At 51.9% G+C, this 22,024-nt stretch overlaps 3 protein-coding genes across 9 annotated transcripts in view; 1 reads left to right on the top strand and 2 right to left on the bottom strand.

Annotated features, from left to right (window-relative positions):
• SEPTIN8 (septin 8) overlaps positions 1–1,652 on the bottom strand; it is a 37,550-nt gene extending 35,898 nt beyond the window's left edge. For all 5 annotated transcript variants that reach the window (XM_027468063.3, XM_038186385.2, XM_038186386.2 and 2 more), the window contains exon 1: positions 1,494–1,652. In XM_027468063.3, the coding sequence (XP_027323864.2) occupies positions 1,494–1,523 (30 nt within the window). In that variant the 5' untranslated portion in view covers positions 1,524–1,652. The remainder of the gene's footprint in view (positions 1–1,493) is intronic.
• Positions 1,653–8,666: 7,014 nt separating this feature from the next.
• Positions 8,667–12,299, top strand: SOWAHA (sosondowah ankyrin repeat domain family member A). The gene has a single exon (XM_005024357.5). The coding sequence runs from the start codon at positions 8,829–8,831 to the stop codon at positions 10,425–10,427; it is 1,599 nt and encodes a 532-aa protein (XP_005024414.3). The 5' UTR covers positions 8,667–8,828; the 3' UTR covers positions 10,428–12,299.
• Positions 12,300–17,540: 5,241 nt separating this feature from the next.
• SHROOM1 (shroom family member 1) overlaps positions 17,541–22,024 on the bottom strand; it is a 28,277-nt gene continuing 23,793 nt past the window's right edge. For all 3 annotated transcript variants that reach the window (XM_027468671.3, XM_013104010.5, XM_005024339.6), the window contains 3 exons: positions 21,268–21,418; positions 19,888–20,160; positions 17,541–18,166 (listed from right to left, as the gene is read on the bottom strand). In XM_027468671.3, the coding sequence (XP_027324472.3) occupies positions 17,912–18,166; positions 19,888–20,160; positions 21,268–21,418 (679 nt within the window). In that variant the 3' untranslated portion in view covers positions 17,541–17,911. The remainder of the gene's footprint in view (positions 18,167–19,887; positions 20,161–21,267; positions 21,419–22,024) is intronic.

Genomic DNA, 22,024 nt, shown 5'->3' with positions numbered 1-22,024 from the left:
GATTCCTGCAGACCCAGCCCTGACCACGGCAAAGGTGAGTCACGTTCCTGGGGCAGACCAGCAGAAAACTTCAGCCTCCAGGGGCCGGAGCCGACCTCCCTCACAAGCAGGACATTCACAGAAACAAAGGCTGGCTTGAGCACCGCTGGCGCGATTCTGCTGCCTCTGAGGCAGCTTTCTATAGGCGAGCTTCCTTTCATTTGCTTTTGTTGGTCGTTTCCAACAGCAGCACTTCAAGGGAACTTGATTGTGCTGGAGACAGAGGCATTCTGGAGGACTGTACAAGGGCAGCACGCATCTGGGGAGCTTTCAAAACACATTATCCAAACCTAAGGGTCACTACATTCCAGGATGTCAGTGTCAGCTGGACACTTAAAATAGCTTCACCAATCTGAATAGCCTGAATTATTGTACACCAGAAACCTCCTGCGGAGGCTTTTTCAACATTATTTCCCACTGCAGATACAAACAGCTGGTAAAAATAAATGAATTTATCATCGGTTCTTGGCAGTAGCAAACCATTCCCATTCAGACTTTACGCTCAGAGGCACAGCGCCATGAAGTGACACCAGGAAAGCTGTAAGCCCCACAGAACAAACAGCTCGGAACACCTTCATCCCGAGGCCTCCACGACTCTGCTGGGGGAGCAGCAGCAGTGCAGAGATGTGCACGGAGGATGAAGGAAAGAGAGCGGCTGGGACAGCCCTCTGCCCTATATCAAATGGGATCAGGATGCTGCTCTCCCTGCTCCTGCCAGGCCCGAGGTTCTGGGCAGAGCTGCAACCACGTCCAAAGGCAGAGATGAGCAGCGAGGCGCTCAGCCTGCAGATCCCCGTAAAGCCACCCTCGCTCCCTGCACAAAGTAAGCAGATTTTCTCCTAATGGAGCCGGGCACCGAATTCACGCTGGAGTGCAGCCATTTCACTTCGGTGCTCAGATGGGAGCCAAGCATCTTCGGGAACTTTTAGTTAAAAAAAAAAAAAAGTGACAGAGCATTGACGTAAGCACACCAGGCGGTGAGGTACCCACACCAACGAACCCAAGACTCAATCCCATTTTCTCCCAGGCTGGGCAACATTTATGCTCTGGCAGCACCCCAGAAAACCCGAGCAGGCACCAGTAGAGCCCAGCAGGCTCCCAGTAGCGTTACACAGGACACAGCAAGGGCTGCACTGGGGGGCAGTTGTGGTGCCCCCACCTTTTGCTGCTGAGCTCACCTCCATCCCCCAGCTCAGGGGCTGGCAGCAGCGGCTCCCCCAGCCCCATCCCCACAGCCAACTTTCCTCTCTGCGGGTCCCACATCTCCTACAGCCCCGCACACCCAGCCTGGAGCTGGAAACTTCAGCACCCAGCAGGGCTCGGGCAGAGCAGGGGCAGCGGCCGGCAGCAAGGAGCCGCAGCACCGGGGGAGCCCAAACCCTGGCGGAGGGCAGCCAGGGCTGGGCTGGACCCCCTCGGTCCCCCCCGGTCCCCCCCAGCCCCTCAGTGCTCACCGCGAAGCGCTCCAGCTCGGTGGCGGCCATGGCCGGGGCTGTGTCCGCCGCGGGTGTTGGCGGCGGAATGGCTCCAATATGGCCACCGCCGGGCACGCCCCGCAGCCGGCCGGGGCGGGACGGGGCGGGCCGGGGCCGGGGGGAACCGGGGGGGACGCGGGGAGGGACCGCGGGGAGCCGCCGTGGAGCCGCCGCCGCCCCCTCACGGACACCGGCGGGCACCGCGGGGCTGGGGATCGGGGCTCGGGCAGGCCCGGGAGGGCCCCGAGCCTCCACAGCGGGGACCGGGGCCGGGCCGCGGAGCTTCCCCATGAGGGGAAGGGGACGAGAAGGCGGCTCCTGGCAGTGGGGGGCAGCCAAGGGGAAGGGGCTGGAGGAGCCCTGAGGGGTACAGGCGGTGGGCACGGCTGTGGCACACAGGGGTGACACACACAGGGGTGACACGCACACACAGATGTGGCACACACGGGTGTGTAACACACACAGATGTGTAACACACACCAATATTGCACTCACAGGCTCAGGGCACACCCAAGCCCTCCAGAAGGCCCCAGGTGCCCCCACACCACAGCCCCGCAGGAAGGGGTCACCCATTGGGGCAATGGCCGAGCTTCAGTCCTGGGCTGGGAGCTCTGGGCTTGGAGCAGCTCGGCTCTGGGCTGGGAGATCGCGGCCGTTTCACTGGGTACAGGAGGTGAAGTCAAACCTGAGGGCTGCCAGGCTTCCCTCGTCGCTCCTTCCAGCAGGAAGCACAAAGCCAGCTCCAGCACCCTCACCTTTGTAAGCCACGGGGCCATTGGTACTGCACAAGCCGTTAGCACAGAGCAGCGTTTTTCTTGCTTTCTGGTGCCCTCTGGTGCAGTGCTCCTACCAGGGAGCAGCCGATCGGTGCCACAAGTTCGCTGTCACGCAGCTGGGCACGACACCAGACCTTCACCCGTCTGCTCTCCTGGTTTGGCCCTAGGCTTTCCTCACCCTTCCCACCAGCTCAGCCCCCGTGCCCTTGCCAGAGCGTAGCCCTGGGGGGCATTTGAGGCTCTGCAGCACTGAGGGAAGCAGTGGTGAAGGGATGTAACCGCCCCCCAGGGACCCAACGAGGGAGACCTCACCTGCACAGCTCTGTCTGCAGGATTCCTCCTCGTCTATTCAGGTGCTCGCAGCTCACCTGCAGCAGGAGTTCCAGCGTCCTGCACAAAGGCCACAAATGCAGCCGTTACTTGATTATGATATAGTCAGAGCTTCAGGCAGCACCCCGATTATTCGGGAACAGTGAGCAACCTTGCTTAAGGCTCTTTTACCAATTACTTTCAAAAGGTTTGCCAGATTTCAACATTTTTGGCAAGAGAAGGCAAAAGAACGATAGCCAGTATCCCAGCTCCTTTACATTCATCACCCACAAAAACACAGTCCCTGCAGTGCCCTAAAGCAGGACAAAGCATTCAAAGACAAACAAACCTCAAACAAATTAAAAGAGAACTTATGCTTCATTATAATACTCTATGACCCACACTCCATATTAACTCCCATCTTCTCCCTTACCAGCTATTTACAATCTTTCCAAAGGTCTCTTGCTCCCACCACAATATAAACAAATGAGACCACACTGCCCTAGCAGGCACTGAGTTGTGGCGTTACAGCAGGTGTGCAAGATCATGTTATTTCCCTACGTCTTCCCAAGGCTCCTCAGCATCCACCTAAATCATGCTGCAGGAGCTCTGGGAAGCGCTGTTCAGCCCCGAAGGGGAGTGTGCTTATGCTGGAAGAGTAAAACAGGATATGAAAATTAGATGCACATAGCTGAAGGGAGAGGGCAAGGGTCACCAAACGCAAGCACTTAGAGGAATAGGAGATTAGGAAGAGGCTGTTTTCTCCCTTGAAGCAATTTCAAAGCATTGCTGAGGATGTGTTATCCAAGTGATCTGCTTTCTGAGATACGATAAATCTAGCGCAGTTAAGAAATGCCGTGGTTTTTTTTTTTTTTTTTGTCCTTCCTGAGTAGAATGCATACATCCGAATCAATTCTACTAATCCATACCCTTGTTCTAGTTAAAGACAAGTTGCAAAAATGCTGTACTTCTCTAAAGAGGGCACTGCTGAACACCAGATGCAAGAATTCAAGGCATAAAGGAAATTCCAAGACCTTGCAACAGATCAGGGGACAGCCCTGCTGCTGCTTGGCTCTCAGGTTGAGCTGTGGTGCTGGTACCTGCAGTCCTCCCTGCCTTTGTCTGCTAGCAAGCCACCAGCACAGGGCAGATCTCTGCCAGAGGCAAGCACGGTGTAAAAGCTTGGAGTTATTTTTAAACACCTTGTTATTCCAACAATTTCAAAAGCTCCAGGTGCATAAAAACGGTCTCAAGAGAATTTTTAGTTTTTAGTGGCTCCTTTAACTGCTAGGACATCCGTTGTTATGCAAATTGTTCCTAATGACTCAGGAATTCAAGGTATATCGCAGTGGAGCTGGGTGCTCCTGCAAGGGTTCTAAACTCAGGGGAATATTTGTACCTGCTAAATGCAGGGTGAATTTAGGTTGGACTGGGAATTGTCTACAGGCAGAGCGAGGAACCCAGGCAGAGCATGCAATGGACTGGAGAGGCACGAAAGCATCCCTGGCACCTCTGTCCCGGGGAGAGGGAAGGAAGATGCCCCTCGCTGCGTGACCACTGGCAGCACAGTTCTGGCTGTGGGGAGATCAGTAGCTGCTGCTGTTCTTCACGTGGTGACCTGGGTGCAAACAACGAAAGTGGAGTTAAATAGGTGCTGTCACAGACCTTTTTACTTCACATGCAGCCTCCCTGAGTGACCGATCATCCCCCTGCCACACGAATACTGTAGCAAGTCCAAGGCCTTCTGAAGATGGCTGCGTCCTTCAGGGCTGAGGAAAATCCTTGATCTTCAGATCCAGGTGGTGCAGATAAACAAACCCTTTCACATTTCTCAACACAGGCCAGAGGAAGTAGCTTTTTGGTAACTATTTTGAATTACATCCTCCTGGGTAATTTTAGAAATCAAACGGTTTCACAGTTACTCTTCTAGCAGCACAACCACCAAGAACTTCATTAAACGTTCATTGGCTGTACTGACAATGTATGGGACTTACAAGGATTTCCTACAGAAGTACTATCTTTCTCAGCTGAAGTAAAGTCAACAGGAGCTGTAGGTCTATTTCGCCAGAAATGGCTGGAAATGGCCCCAACTTTCCCTGCTTCCTAATGCCGAAGGGCAGTATTACCACGCTGCACCTCATGCCAGGTTTGCGTTACCCTGTCAGGATCCCATCAAGTTCACAGGCACCACCTGAAAAACAGGGGATGTTTGGGATGGGTCCTTTCACCATCTGTGTGGAACAAGCAGTATTTCATAAACACAAACCCTGAGATGCACAGAAGGCTGCATTTGAACGGCTGCTGTTGAGAAAGAGCCTTTGAAGTGGTTACTGAGGTCTTAGAGTCACAGCTGAACTTTGCTCATTCGTCTGAAAATACCTTTTATCTGCAAATAATCATCTCTTCCCGCTCCCCCTTTCCACCCCTTCGCAGACTTTTTGCTCAATTGTTTATATATTGAAGGTTGCTGCATTTTGCCAAGGAACAAAGGAAGAGCTATTTCCCTTCACAATGCATGCTCTTTGTTTCACATGAAAATATCAACAAAGAAACTGAAAAATCGTGAGCTTTGTCATTCTGTTTGTCCTGGGAGCTCTGCTTTCATTTCAGAGGAAAATAAGCTTGCCTTGGGGGACAAATCCCACCCACAGTCAATACCACCTAAGCCCCACCTGCCTGCACAGCAGCAGCACGCCATCCAGCCGAGACCATCCCCATATATTCCCTTTTTCTTCCTCTTTTGTTTCCAGTGTGGCGCCTCCTTTTCCTTCTAGCCACATGGGAAGGAGCAGGGCCTGGGATACCACCTCATTCAGTTTTGAAGTGTCAATAGAAAAAAACTTTGCTCTGAATCACAGAAACACAGAATGGTTTGGGTTGGAAGGGACCTCAAAGCCCATCTAATTCCACCTCCTACCAGACCAGGTTGCTCAAAGCCCCATCCAGCCTGGCCTTGAGCACCTCCAGGGACTGAACACTGGATGCTTTGCTTGATCTCCCACTTTATTTCCCAGGTTTGCATGCTGTGACTAATTGCAGCCATGTAACCTTTACCTTCCTCCCCTGACAGGGTGCCAAAACACCCCAGCCTCTCTGCGCAATTTACTACATTGTCATGCCAATAGCTTGAAAGTTTGTGAAATTTATTCCTGGGAAAGGCAACACTTCTCAGTGCAAAATAGAGGCCAGCTCTCTAAGGCTTATGACACAGAATGAGCAAGCTGCAATATTTGTGTTTAAAAAAAGTAGCAGTAAATTGATTTAATCGTGGGTTTCTGTACGTTGTTTTTGTCCCAGCCAGTAAATTAGAAATATCAAGACATGTAACAGTTGGCTTGAAATCTCCTAAGAAGCAGCCCACAGCATTCCGTAAATAGCCCCACACAAAATATTTGCTTTATAAGTTTTTGGTGACACAGAAAAGAAGGTAAAACTTCTCATGTTTTTTTTAAGGCTGGAAATTCCAGATGACTGATAAGCATAATGCCCATGATGCTCTAAACTCATTTATTATGTAAATTAATACAATTCATTCAAAATGCTTAATTTCTGCTGCACAGTCTGCTCAGAGGATGACCAGCCCTGAGTAAAACAAGAGAAGCTCACTGGGATCTGATCCCCCGGACTTGGCACTCAGCCTGAAAGGTGGGCAGCCAAAAGACAGTGGCAGATAAGGGACAGCACTGGCAAAAAGGACGGAGAGAGGGAAATTGGGAAAGAGACCTCACGCCCACTGACTGAGACTGTGAAAAGGAGCACAGCCACACGGCACAGCCTGCCCACAAAGAACGAGGAGAGCGTGCACGGGGCAGGTGCTTGGATGAGTCACTGGAAAATTACCTGGAGAAGGAGCTCCTCGCAACAAGGCGCTTAAACGAGAGGAACCAGTTCGCACTCGGCACGGCACGAGCCGCACTCGCAGACATCCCTCTTCCTCTTCATAGCCTTCTGGGGCCGTGCCTTCTCATTTTGGGGCCACGTGGAATGCCAGGACCTGCAGGGGGAACAGCCCCAGTAACAGACCTCCTCTGGGCCCCAGAGAGGTGGTGGGACCTCAGCCACAGCAAGAGGCTTCCTGGGGCATGGAGAGCCCTCTACAGGAAACCTCTCAGGGTGGGGATAAAATGGGGGGAGCTGGCAGCACCCTCGTGGGTCCCAAGGGATACAGGGGTGCAGGGAGCCTTCCTCAGGGCTGTCCACACAAGCACAGTACCCAGCACCTCCCCACAAGCACCCACAGAAATCCTGCCGGGGCCGTGCAGTCCCCTGCGTAGCAGCCAGCCCTAGGACAGAGCCTGCCGTGCTGGAGCCAACTCAAGCAACAGGAGCAACTCCTCCTGAAATATTTGTAACATAAGAAAATGCTTTACACAAAAGCCTATTCTTCTGAATTATTTTCCGTCCTCTTGCTCATTTGCAGACATGAGCTATAATCCTAGGGTACGGCTGAAAGTTTGCAATGCAGAAATCGTGGACTGCTGAGGTTTTCTTATGCCTGCAACAGATTCTAGTAAGGAAAAGAAATCAACATTGAAACCAAAGCGTAGCAATTAATTTTTGGATGCTTGCTCACGATTAGCTCTCTACAGTAGGCAAGGCAGAACTGTGGGATGCCGTAAGCTAGGAAGCATTGCTAATACTCCAAAACACTACGCACTAGCAGCTCCCTCGGCAGAGGGCGAGGTTACTGTATATGCCACATCTAAAGGCAGTAATAAAAGGTGTGCAATTCACATGGAAATACTGAATTGCTACAATCAGCATGAAGATTACACGCTATTATGTGAAAGAACATTAGAGCAGCGAAATGATTTTGAGGAACTGGCTCGGTGCCAGCTTGTTAGCGAGAGATAAAATAGCTTGTCAGAGACCTGCACAAAGATGGAGCGAGCAGGAGGAAGGCTGCCAAGCAAAGACTGAGCAATCTGCAGGAAGAGGCTCCTCCAGCACCAGTGATGGGTGCGAAGAGGCAGAAAGGAGGTCAGCCCCAATGGGAAAGGAGAGAGGTTCGCTGCGTGGAGATCGCCGCACCTTGAATTGCCTTCAAAATGGAGACTTTAGCACCGGCTGATGCTCCATTTTATTCAAGCCCCAGGACGGTGAAAACAAAAACCTACTTTCTGTTTTCCTCCTTTCTGTTTTTCTCCTCCATCCTTGTGCAGTTACTTTTATCTGTCTTCATGCCACACCGACTCCGCTCATTCTGCGCTCAGTCGCTCTTGCTGTTTTCCTAGACAAACCGTTCAGTCATTCAGGAATCAATTTCGGGAGCTCAATTGCAACACTCAGCCGAGGAGAAAACAAGTTTGCAGGTTGAACGTCATCTCCCCAGCAGGTCTTCAGTCCTACTCCTTCCCCTGGGGAAAAGACATTTGTCTGAGGTTTTTTAACGGTAGAATTGAGAACAATAATTATGTTAAAAGAAGTGCTTTAGCAGAAGTAATTGATACGGCAGCACAGTTAGACAGCTCTCTATGAAAAGAGGGGGTGTCTCCCCTCGGATGCACACAGAGGTGCGGGCATGCTGTGAAGGTTTCGGCACGTGGACACGTGTGTGATGCGGATATGAAAAAAGATAAACGTAGAGAATAGATACGGTAAATAGCATCATAAAAAATAAACATATTTCAAAGTGTTGACTTATTTTCAGTCAGAGACGTTGACCCAAAGGACTCGCAGGCGAGCCAGCAGCACAAGGGAGGGTTTTGGGGCACCACAGAGCTGCCCCTGCGGGGTGCCTGCTAGCCAAAGCTCGCTGAGACTGAACCAAAAATGATCATTTTAGAAAGCTGGAAGAGGAACAAACCAACACAGCGTGTGCGCTGCCTGCGGAGCGGGCTGAGGGGGGTCCCCACCGACCCGGGGAAGGCTCGAGGGCTGCCTCTGCCTACCCCGGAGCGCCGGGGTCCCAGAAACCCAAAATCCCCCCCCCGAAGCCTTGGGGCCGGGCCCCTCACCTGGCGCCGGGGCCTCGGAGCCGGGCGGTGCCCGCAGCCCAGCACCGCCCCGCGGGGAGGAGACAGCGGGGCCGGGCTGAGGAGGAGGAGGAGGAGGAGGAGGAGGAGAAGGAGGAGGAAGGCGGGCGGGGCGGCTCGGTCACCTCAGCGGGAGCGGCCGCAGGTGCCTGAAGCCGAGGGACACCGGGCAGCCTCCTCCCAGCACAGGGCGGCCTCGCTCCGCCTGGGGGGCCGGTGGCGGAGGAGGCTCGTCCACCTGTGGCGACTGCGGGATGGCGGAGCTCGCCCTCAGCCCCGCCGCCGTGCTGGGCTTCCTGAGGGAGCGCGGCGGGTGGGTGCGCAACGCCGAGCTGCTGGGAGCCTTCCGCCCGCTGCTGGAGGCCGCCGGGGACGCGGCGGAGCGGGCGGAGCGCCGGGAGCTCTTCAAGCGCTCGGTTAACGCCGTGGCCACGGTGAAGGAGCGCGACGGCGCCAAGTTCGTCGTCCTCAAGAGGCACCTGCGGCCCCCACCGCCGCCCGCGGGCGTCCCGATGGACGGCGGCGGGCCCCCGCCTCAGGGGCGGCTCTCGCCGTCGCCCCCCGAGGAGCTGAGGTCGCCCTCCGAGGAGCTGCCATCACCCCTCGAGGAGCAGCCGTCGCCCCCCGAGGCTCTGCAGTCGCCCCTCGAGGAGCAGCCATCGCCCCCAGAGGCACTGCGGTTGCCCCCTGAGGCGCTGAAGTCATTCCCCGATGTTCTGCCGTCACCCCCCGAGGAGCAGCCGTCACCCCTCGAGGCACTGAAGTCGCCCCCCGAGGTGCTGCCATCGCCCCCCGAGGAGCAGCCGTCACCCCTTGAGGCGCTGAATTCGCCCCCCGAGGAGCAGCCGTCGCCCCGTGCCGTGTCCGAGCTCCGTGGCCTCTTCCAGAGGAGCGGCGGTGGCGGGGTGCCCCTGCCCGCCGGCGGGTCCGGGAGCCGTCGGGAGCCGGTGCCCAAGCCCTGCATGCTGCCCGTGCGCTGCGTGCCGTCACCAGCCGCTGCCCCAGAGCAGCCCAAGGAGCCCGGAGCCGCCTTGTCGCCCTTGCCGGAGGAGGACGAGGCCGGGTGCCGCTCGCCCAACCTGCGGCGGGTCCCCAAGACGCTGCGGGCCAGCGAGGAGCCGGCAGCGGTGCCGCTGGAGGAGGCCGAGCACCGCTGGCTGGTGATGGCGGCCGAGGGGCAGTGGTCCCAGCAGCTCCACGGGCTGCTGCTGGGCGACGCCAGCCTGGCGGCCCGGCGGGACTTCATCTCGGGCTTCACCGCCCTGCACTGGGCCGCCAAGAACGGCAACTGCGACATGGTGAGGAACATCATCGAGGTGGCGCAGAAGGAGGGCACGCACGTCGACGTGGACGCCAGGTCGCACGGCGGCTACACGGCGCTCCACCTTGCCGCCATGCACGGCCAGGAGACCGTCATCAGCATGCTGGTCCGCAGCTACCACGCCAAGACCGACCTGAGGGACTACAGCGGGAAGAAGCCGCACCAGTGCTTGAGGGAAGGGGCCTCCATTGCCATCAGGCGCTTGCTGGGGGACCCCAGCCTCGAAATCACTGGGGGATCCTCCCTGCCCATAAAGAAGAGCACCAAGATCGCTGCTTCCATCCTGAGCTCCACCAGTACGTTCCTGGGGGTCATATCCGATGACATGGCTTTCTATGACCTCACCAAAGGCTTGAGGAAGCCTTCGTCCCTGAACAAGCTCCTGGCTGCCACGACAGGCCCGAGGAGGAAGCCAAAGACCAGAGGGAGCTTCCCTTCGTATTGTTCCCTCTCGGAGGTGGCGGAGGAGGAGGAGCAAGAGGAGGTCGTTGTGAAACGCCGGCCGGTCTCCGAGCTGTTCTTTGGCCACTAGCCACTGCCTTCTGGGGATTGGAATTGTTCAATACTGTGACTGGGGGCCTTGGTCTTCTCTTGAAGAAGTAAATTAGATTTCTTCTCTCCGTGTCTTTCTTCTTAGAAGTAAGTTCCAGTGAGCCAGTAACAGGGTCTGGCTCAAAGGCCGCCAGCTGAAACCCAGTTCTCAGAAGCCTGAGGGAAGGAGACTGCGCAGGGAATGTTACAGACAGTCCTTGTGCCCTGCTGATGCATTGGTGAAGGCCACGGACTCTGTGTAGACAGGTTAAAATGCTTAAGGTGCAGCTTCCTTGGTCTGTGCTCCTCAGCCGAAGAGCCAAACTAAGGTAAAGAAGTGCAGATTTTACACTGTGAACAGCAGCCTGGGAGCCGGCTGCTTGAACACGGCTTGTTACCTAGCAGGCTCGCGTTCGAGGAAAGATGCATAGTTTTCTATGACGTTTCTGAATGTTTTGGTAACAGAGGAGGAATATTTCTATTTTAAAATTGTGTATTTTCAAATTGTGCTTTTTTCAGAACGAAATTTCTCACTACCAGAAATACTAACGTGTCTTAATTGTTGCCTAAAGCATTTTATTAGATTAAGAGGTTAAAAAAGAAAACACCCTCATTGCTCAGTCACTCTGACCTGTCTACCTCAGTGTGAAGCCTAGGTTAGCTTTTTTATTTTTATTTTTCCTCTTCCTGAGGGACTTTTTGACCAGGTGGTACTAACTAACCATGTCTCAAAACTGTGAATGCTTAAACTGACTGTAGTACTGTCGCTTAATCTGAGTGAAAACCTTTTTGTTATTTGATAGCAAAAAAATGAAGTGGAAAACCAGGATGCAGATCCTGTGCAGTGTGAGTAGCCAACTGGAAACAGAGTTAGGCTTGTACGTCTGATTCTTTTTATTTAAAATCTGAACTTTGATTTTGGACTACTTATGAAAATATTTATAAAGAGATTGGGCTTTGTTCAGTGGGTGTTTCATGATAAGATGTCTGCATGACCTCTTAACGTGTATCTCAACAGCATGAATCACGGATCTAAAACTCACTTTTCTTTTGTATTATAATTGTTTTATATAGAGAGAACGACGTGTAGCTCCAAACAGCATGCTAACTGCGAGCAACACATTTGCCATGAGATTGTTATCATTTTTTAAATTATGTGGCTAAAGTTAACCTGAGACGAAGAGGCAGAGCTAAGAGAAACTGTTTGGTTGCTTTGCACAGTCTGCTAAACCGCCTCATTTTTCATCTAAAACTAACAACAAAGCTGCAGAGCTCAGAGGTGACAGAGGTGACTAAGTTCTGTGCTTGCCGTGCTGCTGTCCCAGTCAGGTGTTTGGGTTCCTGTCCCAAATACTTGTTTGCGTGCTTTGCCTCTCTGAGTCACTGACTCCAGGAATGTGGATTTTGGTTTTTGTTTCCAGCCTTGAATTACGCCTCATGCTTCCTCTTGTCGTCTGTAATTGGCTTCCCCCAAACACTCTAGGACCGTGCAGGGTGTGGAGGCGCTGCCTTTGTTCCCTGCAGCATCAGCCCCGAGGTCCCAGCATTGGTCACTGAGCGCAGAAGGGTCCGAGCCAGCTGCTCTGGGAAGAGAATAGGATTATTCTGCACCCGTCTGCTTCCGTACTGAACTAATTAAGGTGTTACGCAATGTTAATGACCAAGCACCTCATGACTTCTATGTCTGGAGTAGTGTTAAAAAAAAAAAGTTCTGTTTGCTCCGTGGCTGGTGGTGTGAGCAGTGACCGGTGCGGTCGTCTGAAACTGCAGGGTGAGCTGCAGAGCTCCAGGAAAAACGTCTGTCGCTCTGTTTTAAAAATCCTTTCTCAATTTAGTGACATTAAACACCTTTCTGCTGTAGCTTTTGAAACCACGGAAGTGTGCGTGTGTGTTTGCCTTACCTCTGAGGCGCCCACAGAACTGAGGCTGCCTCGGTGCGAGTTGGAAGCTGTCTCTGGATTGACTCAGTCTTATTTGGGGGTTTGTTCACAGCATGTGGCTGAATTTTTAGTGCTAATTTTGAGTTAAAACAACCTGAGGCAGAGGCAAGGTGTGAGGATGGAGTGTTTTGGTTCAGAAAAAGAACACCCGAAAACCACTGCAAGCTGTGGTTACGACTTCACCTTTGCAAAGCAGGGAGAAGCTTTCAAAGCTCCTGAGCTGCTGCGGCGGGGCAGAAAGAAGAAGTCACGTCTGCGATAAGGCTCTGTTGCAACACGTCCCATCAAGGAAGTTCTGCATTCCTCCCTCCTCGGAGGCCTCTCCACGACTAAGCAGCGTGCCACCAGAGCCCCCAGCAGCGCTGGAGGAGCCCTGGTCCTCGCCACGTGCCCAGGAGGTGCTTGGCCAAGGGCTGTGATGCCGGGGGGTGCCGAGGCTGGCAGTGCCACGCGGGTGGGGTGGGCCCGGCTGTGCCCGCGAGGCTGTGCCGTGACTCAGCTCGCTCCTCCCTGCTGAGGGCATTCAGGAAAAGATAGCGCCGGGGCAGGCTGCGATCAGTGCGCCCAGTGCTGTCTGCGTGCCTCCAGGTGCAAACACGCTCAGAGGTGCTGAGAACACACGCTGCCATTTCACTAAAGCACAGATCGCCTTCAGGTTGAGGTAAAAGCAGCCCTTTTTACAAAAACACAGATTGCCTTCGGTTTGAAGTAAAACCCGTCCTTCAGCTTTCCTGGTTTCAGTGGCACGTGCTGCTGCTGACACCGTGGGGGGACACGGTACGGGATTTTTAGCAAATCAGGAGTATCTTGGCAGAGATGCTGCTTCATGAATCCTTCAGCTTAGCAGCTTCTTCTCACGTTTCACTCCTTGAAGCCCAAACCCGGCTGAACACGACGGGACGTTGACACGAAGGCCTGGCAGCTGTGAAGTTTAAGCAGGAGGCTTTCCTGAGCACGCCAGCAGCGCCGCGAGGGGACAGCCAGGCAAACCTGAGCTTGTGGCCCTGCCCAGAGCCGGGGGCTGCCTCCTGCACCATCAAAGCTGATTGCAGGGAAGGATAAAAACACAAAACCACAAAACCCTCGCCCCTGGGCTCTGCCTGTGCTGTGTGGAAATGGCGTACAGGGTGGGAGAGGGCTGGCAGCGAGTTAAAGCTGGAAGTGGTGGGTGCAGATGCAACACAGGGCCAGGATTCAGGAGCCAGGGGTTGTTTTCCCTTGGTGACCTGTCTGCCTACCTGCCCTGTCCCCCTTTTCCAGCTACAACACGGAGATAATCTCCCTGCTCACTTCTGTAAAGCACACAGTTGTTGGTATTTAAATCCAAATCAAGGTAATTTTGTAGACTTGTAGGCAACACCAGCAGAGGCAGCGGTAACCGGTGAACGCTCCACACTCCCTGAAGTGGCTACACAAACGAAACTGGAGGAGGTTTTACTTTAGCAGCAGGGATCACCAAAGCTAATGTTTGTTTGCCCCTGACTCAGGTCATTTTTGTTACAACTCTGCCCATTCACCAGCACAACAGGTCCCGAGGAGCATCAGCCCAGCAATCTGCGCCCAAGAGGTTCACAAACAAGCTCCAAGCTGTGGCTGTGTGAGAGGCCAGACTTTGTCCTCCAGGACTGTTTGAGCAGGATGAGGCAAGGCAGCCGTGGGCAGGTTCAGGTCGACTTTTCCTGTCTCAGTTCTCTTCTCACGAGTATTGAATACAAAGAGCTGTTGCATGAAATCCTTGGGCAATGCTGACCCTGTCCTGCAAAGGAGCCTTTACAAGGTCTTGGCTTTATCACCAAACCAACGTCCCTCAGCAGAGTCCCTCCATAACCACCACCAGACCCAGCAGGAGTTGCAAAATGAACCGAGGGGAGGTGAGGGCCATGAGAGCCCCCCTGAGCTCCTCCTTGCTCCCCCCTTCTTGTGCTCTGCACATTTCCCCCATGACCTACATTCCTTGGGTGCATTTGCTTCCTGATTTGCATATCAATTGAAGTAAAGTGGCAACATGGCTGGTTTTGCTCATTCCACTAATTTGTGCTAATGTGGGACCCTATAAATTCATGAAGAGATGAACAGCAGTGACTTGGCCTGCACGTAGCACGGGCACACACAGCACTTTGTGGGCCAGCAGGGGCAGAGCAGGACGAGGCAGATCCAGAGCTCTGCATCGTGATGAGGAACATTCACTTTCCATCCCAGGGCCAAGGAATATTTCACTAATTTATAAGACAAAGCAAATCGTCAAGCACATCCAGCCCTTGTACAGGGCTCAGCTTCTGTCCCTGACTGCAGTGCCTAAATGTTTGTCTGCTGCCACCAAGAAAAAACAGCCAGGGAGGGCTTTTGACCCCACGGGCAGGAGGGGGCAACCAGCAGGACCCCCAAAACGGGAGCTGCCACCAGGCAGGGACATCACAAGGGTGTGCTTCACACGGGGTTACGTGCTGAGGGGCTGTGGGATGCTCCTGTGCTCGTCCCGGGTGCTGAAGGCTGTCACAAAGACCCCTGGCTGCTTGCACACGATTTCAGCAGTGCCTTTTTTCTCCAAACCAAGCCTACGGCTCAGCCCGTGCTTTCTCTCCGTGGATTTATCTATGAGATGACTCAGCTGCGAGGCTCATGTGACATTTCAGAATCTCTCACACAACCCTTAATGCCTCTTGCTGTTTCACAGGGAAATGCATGAGCTGCTTCTTGGGTGCGTTTTGTTAAACCCAGAGGCTACACGATTCCCACTGCCTGCCTATCCTTCCATGGAGCTGTGGGCTCCCGTAGGGTGCAGAAGATGAGTTTTGCAATGCTGCTCTGAGCTTATTTTTAAAATTTTATTCAGATGGTTGCCATGAATCCCCAAAGCAGAGAGAACATCCTCCCATTTACTCAGCCCAGCTCTCACAGGCACCAGATACATCTTCCGCAGCACATTTGCATTAACCCCTGCACCCCTCCCTTCCTTAATTAGCTCTGCACGCACAAGTCCAACAGCATAACGCCCCCGTGAAGAGAACGAGGCCAGGGTTTAAAGAAACAAAAATAATAAAAACCTTTCAATTTAGTGCCTGAGAGGCTGAAACAGCAGCTCCTTATCCAGCAGCGACTCCCACACGTTGCAGTGGGTGTTAAACCAAATCCTAAGTGAGCCACTACCTCTAAAATTCCTGCAGTGGCTGCCAAGGCGCTGCCAAACGAGCAGAAAGCATGTTCTCCTTCCACTGGCCACTTGCTCTGTCCCACACCTGCTGTATTTGCTCATCCCTCTGGCTCTAGGCAATAAAAGTTCTCCCTCGCAGGTAACAGACATGAATTTGAGCCACCGCAGCCTTTGGCCATTAGCACAAGTACCCAGGGCTGCTCCTATGCGTTAGGAAGGACGCTCTGCAAAGCTCTTAAGATGTGATCAGGTTAAATCATCGTTTGTATTTGCCCATCAGACTGTGATTTTACAAGCCCACATCTCAGCATGTCGGTGTTCCAGCAGGACTGCACACGACTTCCCTCCAGCAGGAGCTGGCACCACTGCCTTGGGCTTGGCCACTGGAAACAAATCAATAACAAAGGATCAGCATCAAAATCGAGACCCACCTGACATCCGGACCTGCTGGTGCCTTGGAAGCGTTTCTGCTTGCCAGCAAAGAGGTTTCGATTTCGTTGCTGTATCATTTTCACTTTGCCTGAAATTCACAGTTCAGAAAAAGTAACAAGGAGCACAGATCCGTGACTCTTTGCAAAACGGAGTAGAAGTTATTTTTAATTTTTGCTCTTTGAAACATACTTGTGAATACCAGAGTGGTAGGAGCAGCAAAAATCTTCTCCATGACACCAAGCAGGAAAAAGCCAAGAGGAACTAAAGGGTGCAGACCCACACCTGCACCTCAAGGCACGTACCAGCTTCAATTTATTTCCAACTAGTTGGTTACCCTCAGCTAGGAGAGGAACCACACGTTTTTATGGGTTTAGGAGAGTCTGGATTTTGTAGTGGTGTCAGCTGGCACTGACACATTGCCCCATTCTTCAGCCACCTGAGGGACTTCAAACCTTTTATTCTGCTGAGCTAAACTGAAGCCAAATGGCCATCCAGCTGCACAGCTGGGGCACTGCTCACTGGAGTTCCTTGTGTCCAGGAAATCAGCACATCCAACATTCAGCACAATCCGTTTTGCTCAGACCAGCAGGACAAAACCACTCTGTTCTAAACCATCCCCTTGCACCCTTTACTGCAAATACATTTACTGCACTTGGTGAGCGTGGTAGATGTACCTCTGAAGCCACCTCTGCAGCCCTGTTCAGGGTACATCAGTCCCACAGCCACAGAGCCAACCCTTATTTGTTGGGCCCCATGAAGCACCTAACACCACCTCAGTTTGTTCTGAAGGCAGAGGGAGAGCAGCTGGAGATCTCAGAGGCACCACTAGTAAAACATTTCTTGGTAATGCCTAGCATCAGGGAACAGGGGAAATCTGTTTTGCCCATGGAAGAAACCTGAGTTAGATTCGTAGTTGCCTCATTCACGACCGAGGTGTGCAGCTCACACCGAATATTCCTCTCACTGAACACCTTAAAAAAAAAATCACTCAAATTTTAAGTACAGCAACATCACTGGTTTGACTCAAAACACAACGTTAGTTTAAAAGATTTTTGCCAAGGGAATTACATAAAGCCTCATTGAAACCGAATTATTTCCTCCGCTCTTCCCACCTACCTCTTGCTGCAGCCGAGCGCTTTCCCCACGCTCAGCACTCCTTGTGCACGCTGACAATTGAAAGCTACTTAAAAACAGCCCCCAAAGGCGTTGCTTGAAAAATAAACACTTCAAAAGCATAGCAAGGACTTTGCAAACACAGCGTGCAGGAGTAAGTTCAGAGTTTAACCTTCCCAGAAATGTTCTTTTAAGATGGTTTCAACACCTACTGGCATTTTTTTTTTCTGACCTGCTACTGGACAGCCCACCTGGGCTGCGCAGAGCCAGGAGGTACCTGTGGAAGGCAACTACTAAGAAAATGACTGTTTTCTTCCACTGCAATGCATTTTTACTGTGTCACGTACATAAGCAGTAGGAACAAGTGCAGGAGTTTCACCGAAAGCATTCCCTATGGTTTTGCATAGGGAATTCCCATTTGCATCCGTAGCATTCCCTACGGTTTTGTTCAATCTCAGTTCAGATTTGCACACCCGCGTGGTTTTCCACTTCAAGCACTCGCCCACCCACGAGGTGCAGACTCGTGCTGCTCTTTTATTGCAGTCATGTCAATCTGGAAACAGACAGACAGAGGACAAGGGGAAATACATGACACATTTAGAGGAATAAGACATCCTAGCAGTCAGTTCCAAAACGCAGCCTGCTACACACCGCAGGATTTTGTCACTTGGCCTTCCAAGGGGGGAAGCGTGTCCAGAGTGTGCCTCGAGCCTCGAAGCACTTGTCGGTCCTGGGGCACTAACAGCAGCACACAGGTCATCAGCGGGAGCCCAGGGCGGTCAGCGTGCACGGATTCCCAGGAAAACGTCACAAATTACCAGGTACAAAAACGGACGGTCCGCTAGGGTATTAGAGGGGGATGCTCTTCTCGAGATTTTCTAACTGTTCCTCGAAAAATTTGATCTGCTCTTCGAGGTCCTTCTGTTCGATCAGCAAGGAGGTCTTCTCCTGCACAAAGCGCCTGTAGTCCTGCAGCTGCTGCTCCGTCAGGTATTTGGCAAGGATGCCGGAGACCACTCTGCCCCTGCGGTCCAGGTTCTCCTTCAGGTCTTTTGCATCTTCCCGCTGCCTGGACAGGAGCTTGTGCCGCTCGTTCAGCGATTGCTAACGGGATGAAAAAAACAAAGCAGCACACTGTGAAAACTCATCGTTCCTGGCAGACTCTGGATCGTAATTTGGAAGCCACACTCGATTTAGTTTAATTACTTCCTCTTGTGGGCTTTGTGTTCCACATGAGTTTTTCCTAGATTAAATTACTCGTTCTTGTGGCTTGCAAGGTAAAGACTCCCAGTAAATCCCATCAAGGCTCACTTCTTCCATGCTGCCCTCAGGACAAAAATCAATGTACTTAACGTTCTGCTAATTTTAGCGTATCCTGCATCTTTCTTCTTTCAATAAGCAGGTTTTTTAAGCACACTTCTTTGTATTTTCTGAGTTGTGTGTGGCCAGAGTGCCAATGCCACATGAAAAATATCATGTTCCTTCTATTAAAATGCATGTGTACTAAAATTACTGTGATGCAGACAAGTGTTCATCAAAGATTTCTTTTTCCCAAATCCACAAGCATCAAGCCTCGCCTGTCCTACGGGCTTTTAACACCTTTCACATTTTAGCTCATTCTCTTTCAGCTGTAATGATTTTTATAGGGATAGCCCTGCTGGAAAATCTCTGGTTTCAGGACCAAGTCCACAAACAGCACAGAGCAACTGCCACCACCTGCATCCTGAGAGTGGCAGCTGGAATCAAAGAGCAAGGCTGCCGGGGCAATTGCAGTGACTGGGAGATACCTGCAAAAAATATTGGCATGTAAACACACCTTTCTCGGGCATGTTATTCCAAGTCTTGAATAAATGATTTTAATGTATTTACATGAAGAGGACAAACAGAACACTACGGAAATGGCAGCCCCCTGCCAACCACAAGGCACAAAGTCCGTTAGGTGTGGAGTGCTGCCCGGAATTATTTGCGTTAACCTGGCAGACATTTCAGAGCAGGTAGGTCCTGCTTCTCCTCATCGCTCTGCACGGGAGGATTCTCAGTGCCCCCCGTGCTCCAACTACAACAAACCTCTACAACGTGCACTAAAGGTCAGCAGCAGCCCAGCTCCAGGGATCCCAGCAGTAACACCAGGGATCCCAATTTCTGAACAAAACCTAACAGCAGCAGGTACCGCTTTGATAAAAGCATGTCTGAAAGCAGTGAGGACAGCAGGAAACCACCACTCCTAGGATAAACTCAGCTTGAAACTCAGGATTCCTAGGATAAACTCAGCTAGAAAAAAAAAACATATTTCAGACTTGTAAAGATTTCCTAGTGGAATGAGACAATTTCTAATTTTCCAGCAAAAATGGCCAGTTGAGTTAAACTGCAGGAAATTTTATCTGAAGTTACGACCACATCTTCCTCCTGCTCCCTACAGCTCAGACGTGCCCTTTCAGTGAAATAAGGTTTGACAGCAGTAATTACCACGCTGCAGTTACCAATGGGAAATCAACCACCTCTGAAGCACAGGTTGTGGGCTGCTCCGGAGGGAGCAGTCACGGGTTCAAAAGCTCAGCCCCAGGTCCTGCTGCTCCTGCCATGCCACCACCCTGCTGCGAGAGCAGAGGTGCTGCTGGCCATGCACGAGGGCTCTCCGGCACCAAACTGTCCAAAACGGCACCAAAAGACCCAGTCCCTCTCTGCCTGGTACCAAACGCTGTCTGAGCAGCAGCTGGCTGGCTCAGGTCAGGTACAATCCCACCTGTTCAGAGCTGTGAGAGCACAGCCCCACCCTGAAAAACACAGACTGGACAAATTAAACACCCTGTGCTCTCATCACCCACCTTCTCCTCGGCATCTGTATTGCCGTCGATCTTCCTCATGGCGTTCTGGACGCGGGCGAGGCGGCTGGACAGGCAGAGCAGCAGGCTCACCACCTTCTCCAGGTCCCCGATGAACATCAGGTAGCGCTCGAACTCATTGGGCTTGCAGACGTCGTGCACCGTGGCCTCCAGCTCCTTGCCACGCGCGGTGCACTCGCTGGCTTCCGAGAGGACCAGCTCCCTGTCCTCCCACAGCGCCTGCAGCTTGGAGCGCAGGCTGGAGACGAGTTCCAGCTGCAAAAGGAGAAAAAAAAAAATCACAAGAGGCTTATTGCCGAAGGGAAGTCGTGTCGCTTATAAAGAAGGGATTTTTCTCATGTCATCTTCGGCGAATTTAAGACTTAAAATAATTTCAAGCTCTGGAAAACAAAAAAAAAAAGAAAGATCATGCTAGGTATACTTAATTCTCAAACTCTGAAAAGCAAATTACTGGTAATCGCCTTAACTGCTGATATAATGCCTAGCTCTGAGAGCTTCCTACCAGAGTCAGAAATAAACTACAACAAAGATTACAACATGTATACACACGGCTTTGTCTAAGACATGACCGTGAAGCCACAGCTCTCTTACCACACAAGAACTGACTGGAATTTCGTTTATAATATGCACAGAAAAAGTGATTTTTTCAGTGGATGCCAGTGAGCAAAGTGCCTAGTAGCAAAGCAAGCGGGGAAGGCTGTGTAATACAGCGGTGTTACTGTGGGAAGAGGCCCTGAGAGCAGAGTGGGAGAGTGATATCAGCTTTTTTTGGAAATCAACCAACGTCACCATAAAGAGCAGCAGCAGTTAAACAGCGGGCAACGAAAAATATCACCACATGCACAGCAGGAGGAACTTCAGGAAGGCAGGCTATAATTACCTGAGAGAGGTTATAGCCGAGTTTCTACAGGGAAAAAATAATTTAATTCTTCAGAGCTACACGTTACCCTTCCGAGGTATATTTACCTCTTATTTACGCTGCCAGCTGTAATGAATTTTACAGCTACTGAATCCAGATTTGAGCCAGCTGCTGCACAGGAGCTGGCTGTGCGAGGAATGGGATAACCAACCTGTGGGCTCATTGCAGAGCCACCCCCAACAACCTGCTGAAGGTGAGTGTGTGGAAGGAGAGGTCTGAGTAAAGCCAGGCAGAATTTGAACACCACTGCTTGCGACCAATTTGCCAGTTCACTAGGAAATTTACTACTGAAAAAAAAACACTAAAAATGATTCAAAGTTGTGTGTGAAACATTGTTACTGCGATACACATCATGAATAGGAGCACCCACAGTACATGAATGTGACGTGAATAACGTCGTGGTGGTGAAGAAACAACGCTTCCTTTGCAGGCCAGCCACCTACTTTCTTACACGTGATGTCATCCAGGTCCTTTGTGTCACCTCCGCTTGGGTTCGGGGTCTGGTTTCCCTTACAAATGGGGCTGTCGCTCCTTTGCTTGGCATTGAGTTCAGGTTCAGAACATTCTTCTGGTGCATCTCCATTGCTTTTCCTGCTATTTGTACAGAAAACAAACACCTGTGACAAACACTTAGAGTTCTGTTCATGAACGTTGTGTCCAAAGAAGGGCAATGAGGCTGGTGAAGGGTCTGAGGGGCGCTGGGGGAGCGGGGGTTGTTTAGCCTGGAGAAAAGGAGGCTCAGGGGAGACCCTATTGCACCAGAGGAAATGGCCTTAGGTTGCACCAGGGGAGCTTTAGGTTGGATATTAGGAGAAATATAATCACTGAAAAAGTTGTGAAACACTGGAACAAACTGCCCAGGGAAGCTGCGGATTCACCATCCTTAGAGATGTTCAGGAAATGTGTGGATGCAGTGCTTTGTGAGTGGTTTAATGGGGACTTGGCAGCGCTAGGCTGAAGGTTGGACCAGACGATCTTGGAGATCGTTTCCAGCCTCTACCATTCTCTGGTTATGTCCTTGGTTTTATGCATTTCTACTTCCAAATCACCCTTCTCTCATCTCACAGCAGGGACTTTGTCTCCTGCCACCTTCAGCAGCAGGGACCTCCGGGCCAGCTCCTGGCCTTACATGCAGCCCCAGCTCCCACTTCAACAGGCTCAGGAGTGGATGAATCTGCTGCACACCTGGATCTGCAAAAT

This window comes from Anas platyrhynchos, chromosome 14 (genome assembly GCF_047663525.1).
Source record: "Anas platyrhynchos isolate ZD024472 breed Pekin duck chromosome 14, IASCAAS_PekinDuck_T2T, whole genome shotgun sequence".
In the NCBI taxonomy this organism is placed as follows: domain Eukaryota; kingdom Metazoa; phylum Chordata; class Aves; order Anseriformes; family Anatidae; genus Anas; species Anas platyrhynchos.
The sequence above is the reverse complement of the archived record's forward strand: the minus strand, read 5'-3'. Positions and strand labels throughout refer to the sequence as shown.

Bases quoted from the DNA above. Each gene is read 5' to 3' on its own strand.
- SOWAHA (XM_005024357.5), top strand. From the start codon at position 8,829: ATGGCGGAGCTCGCCCTCAGCCCCGCCGCCGTGCTGGGCTTCCTGAGG.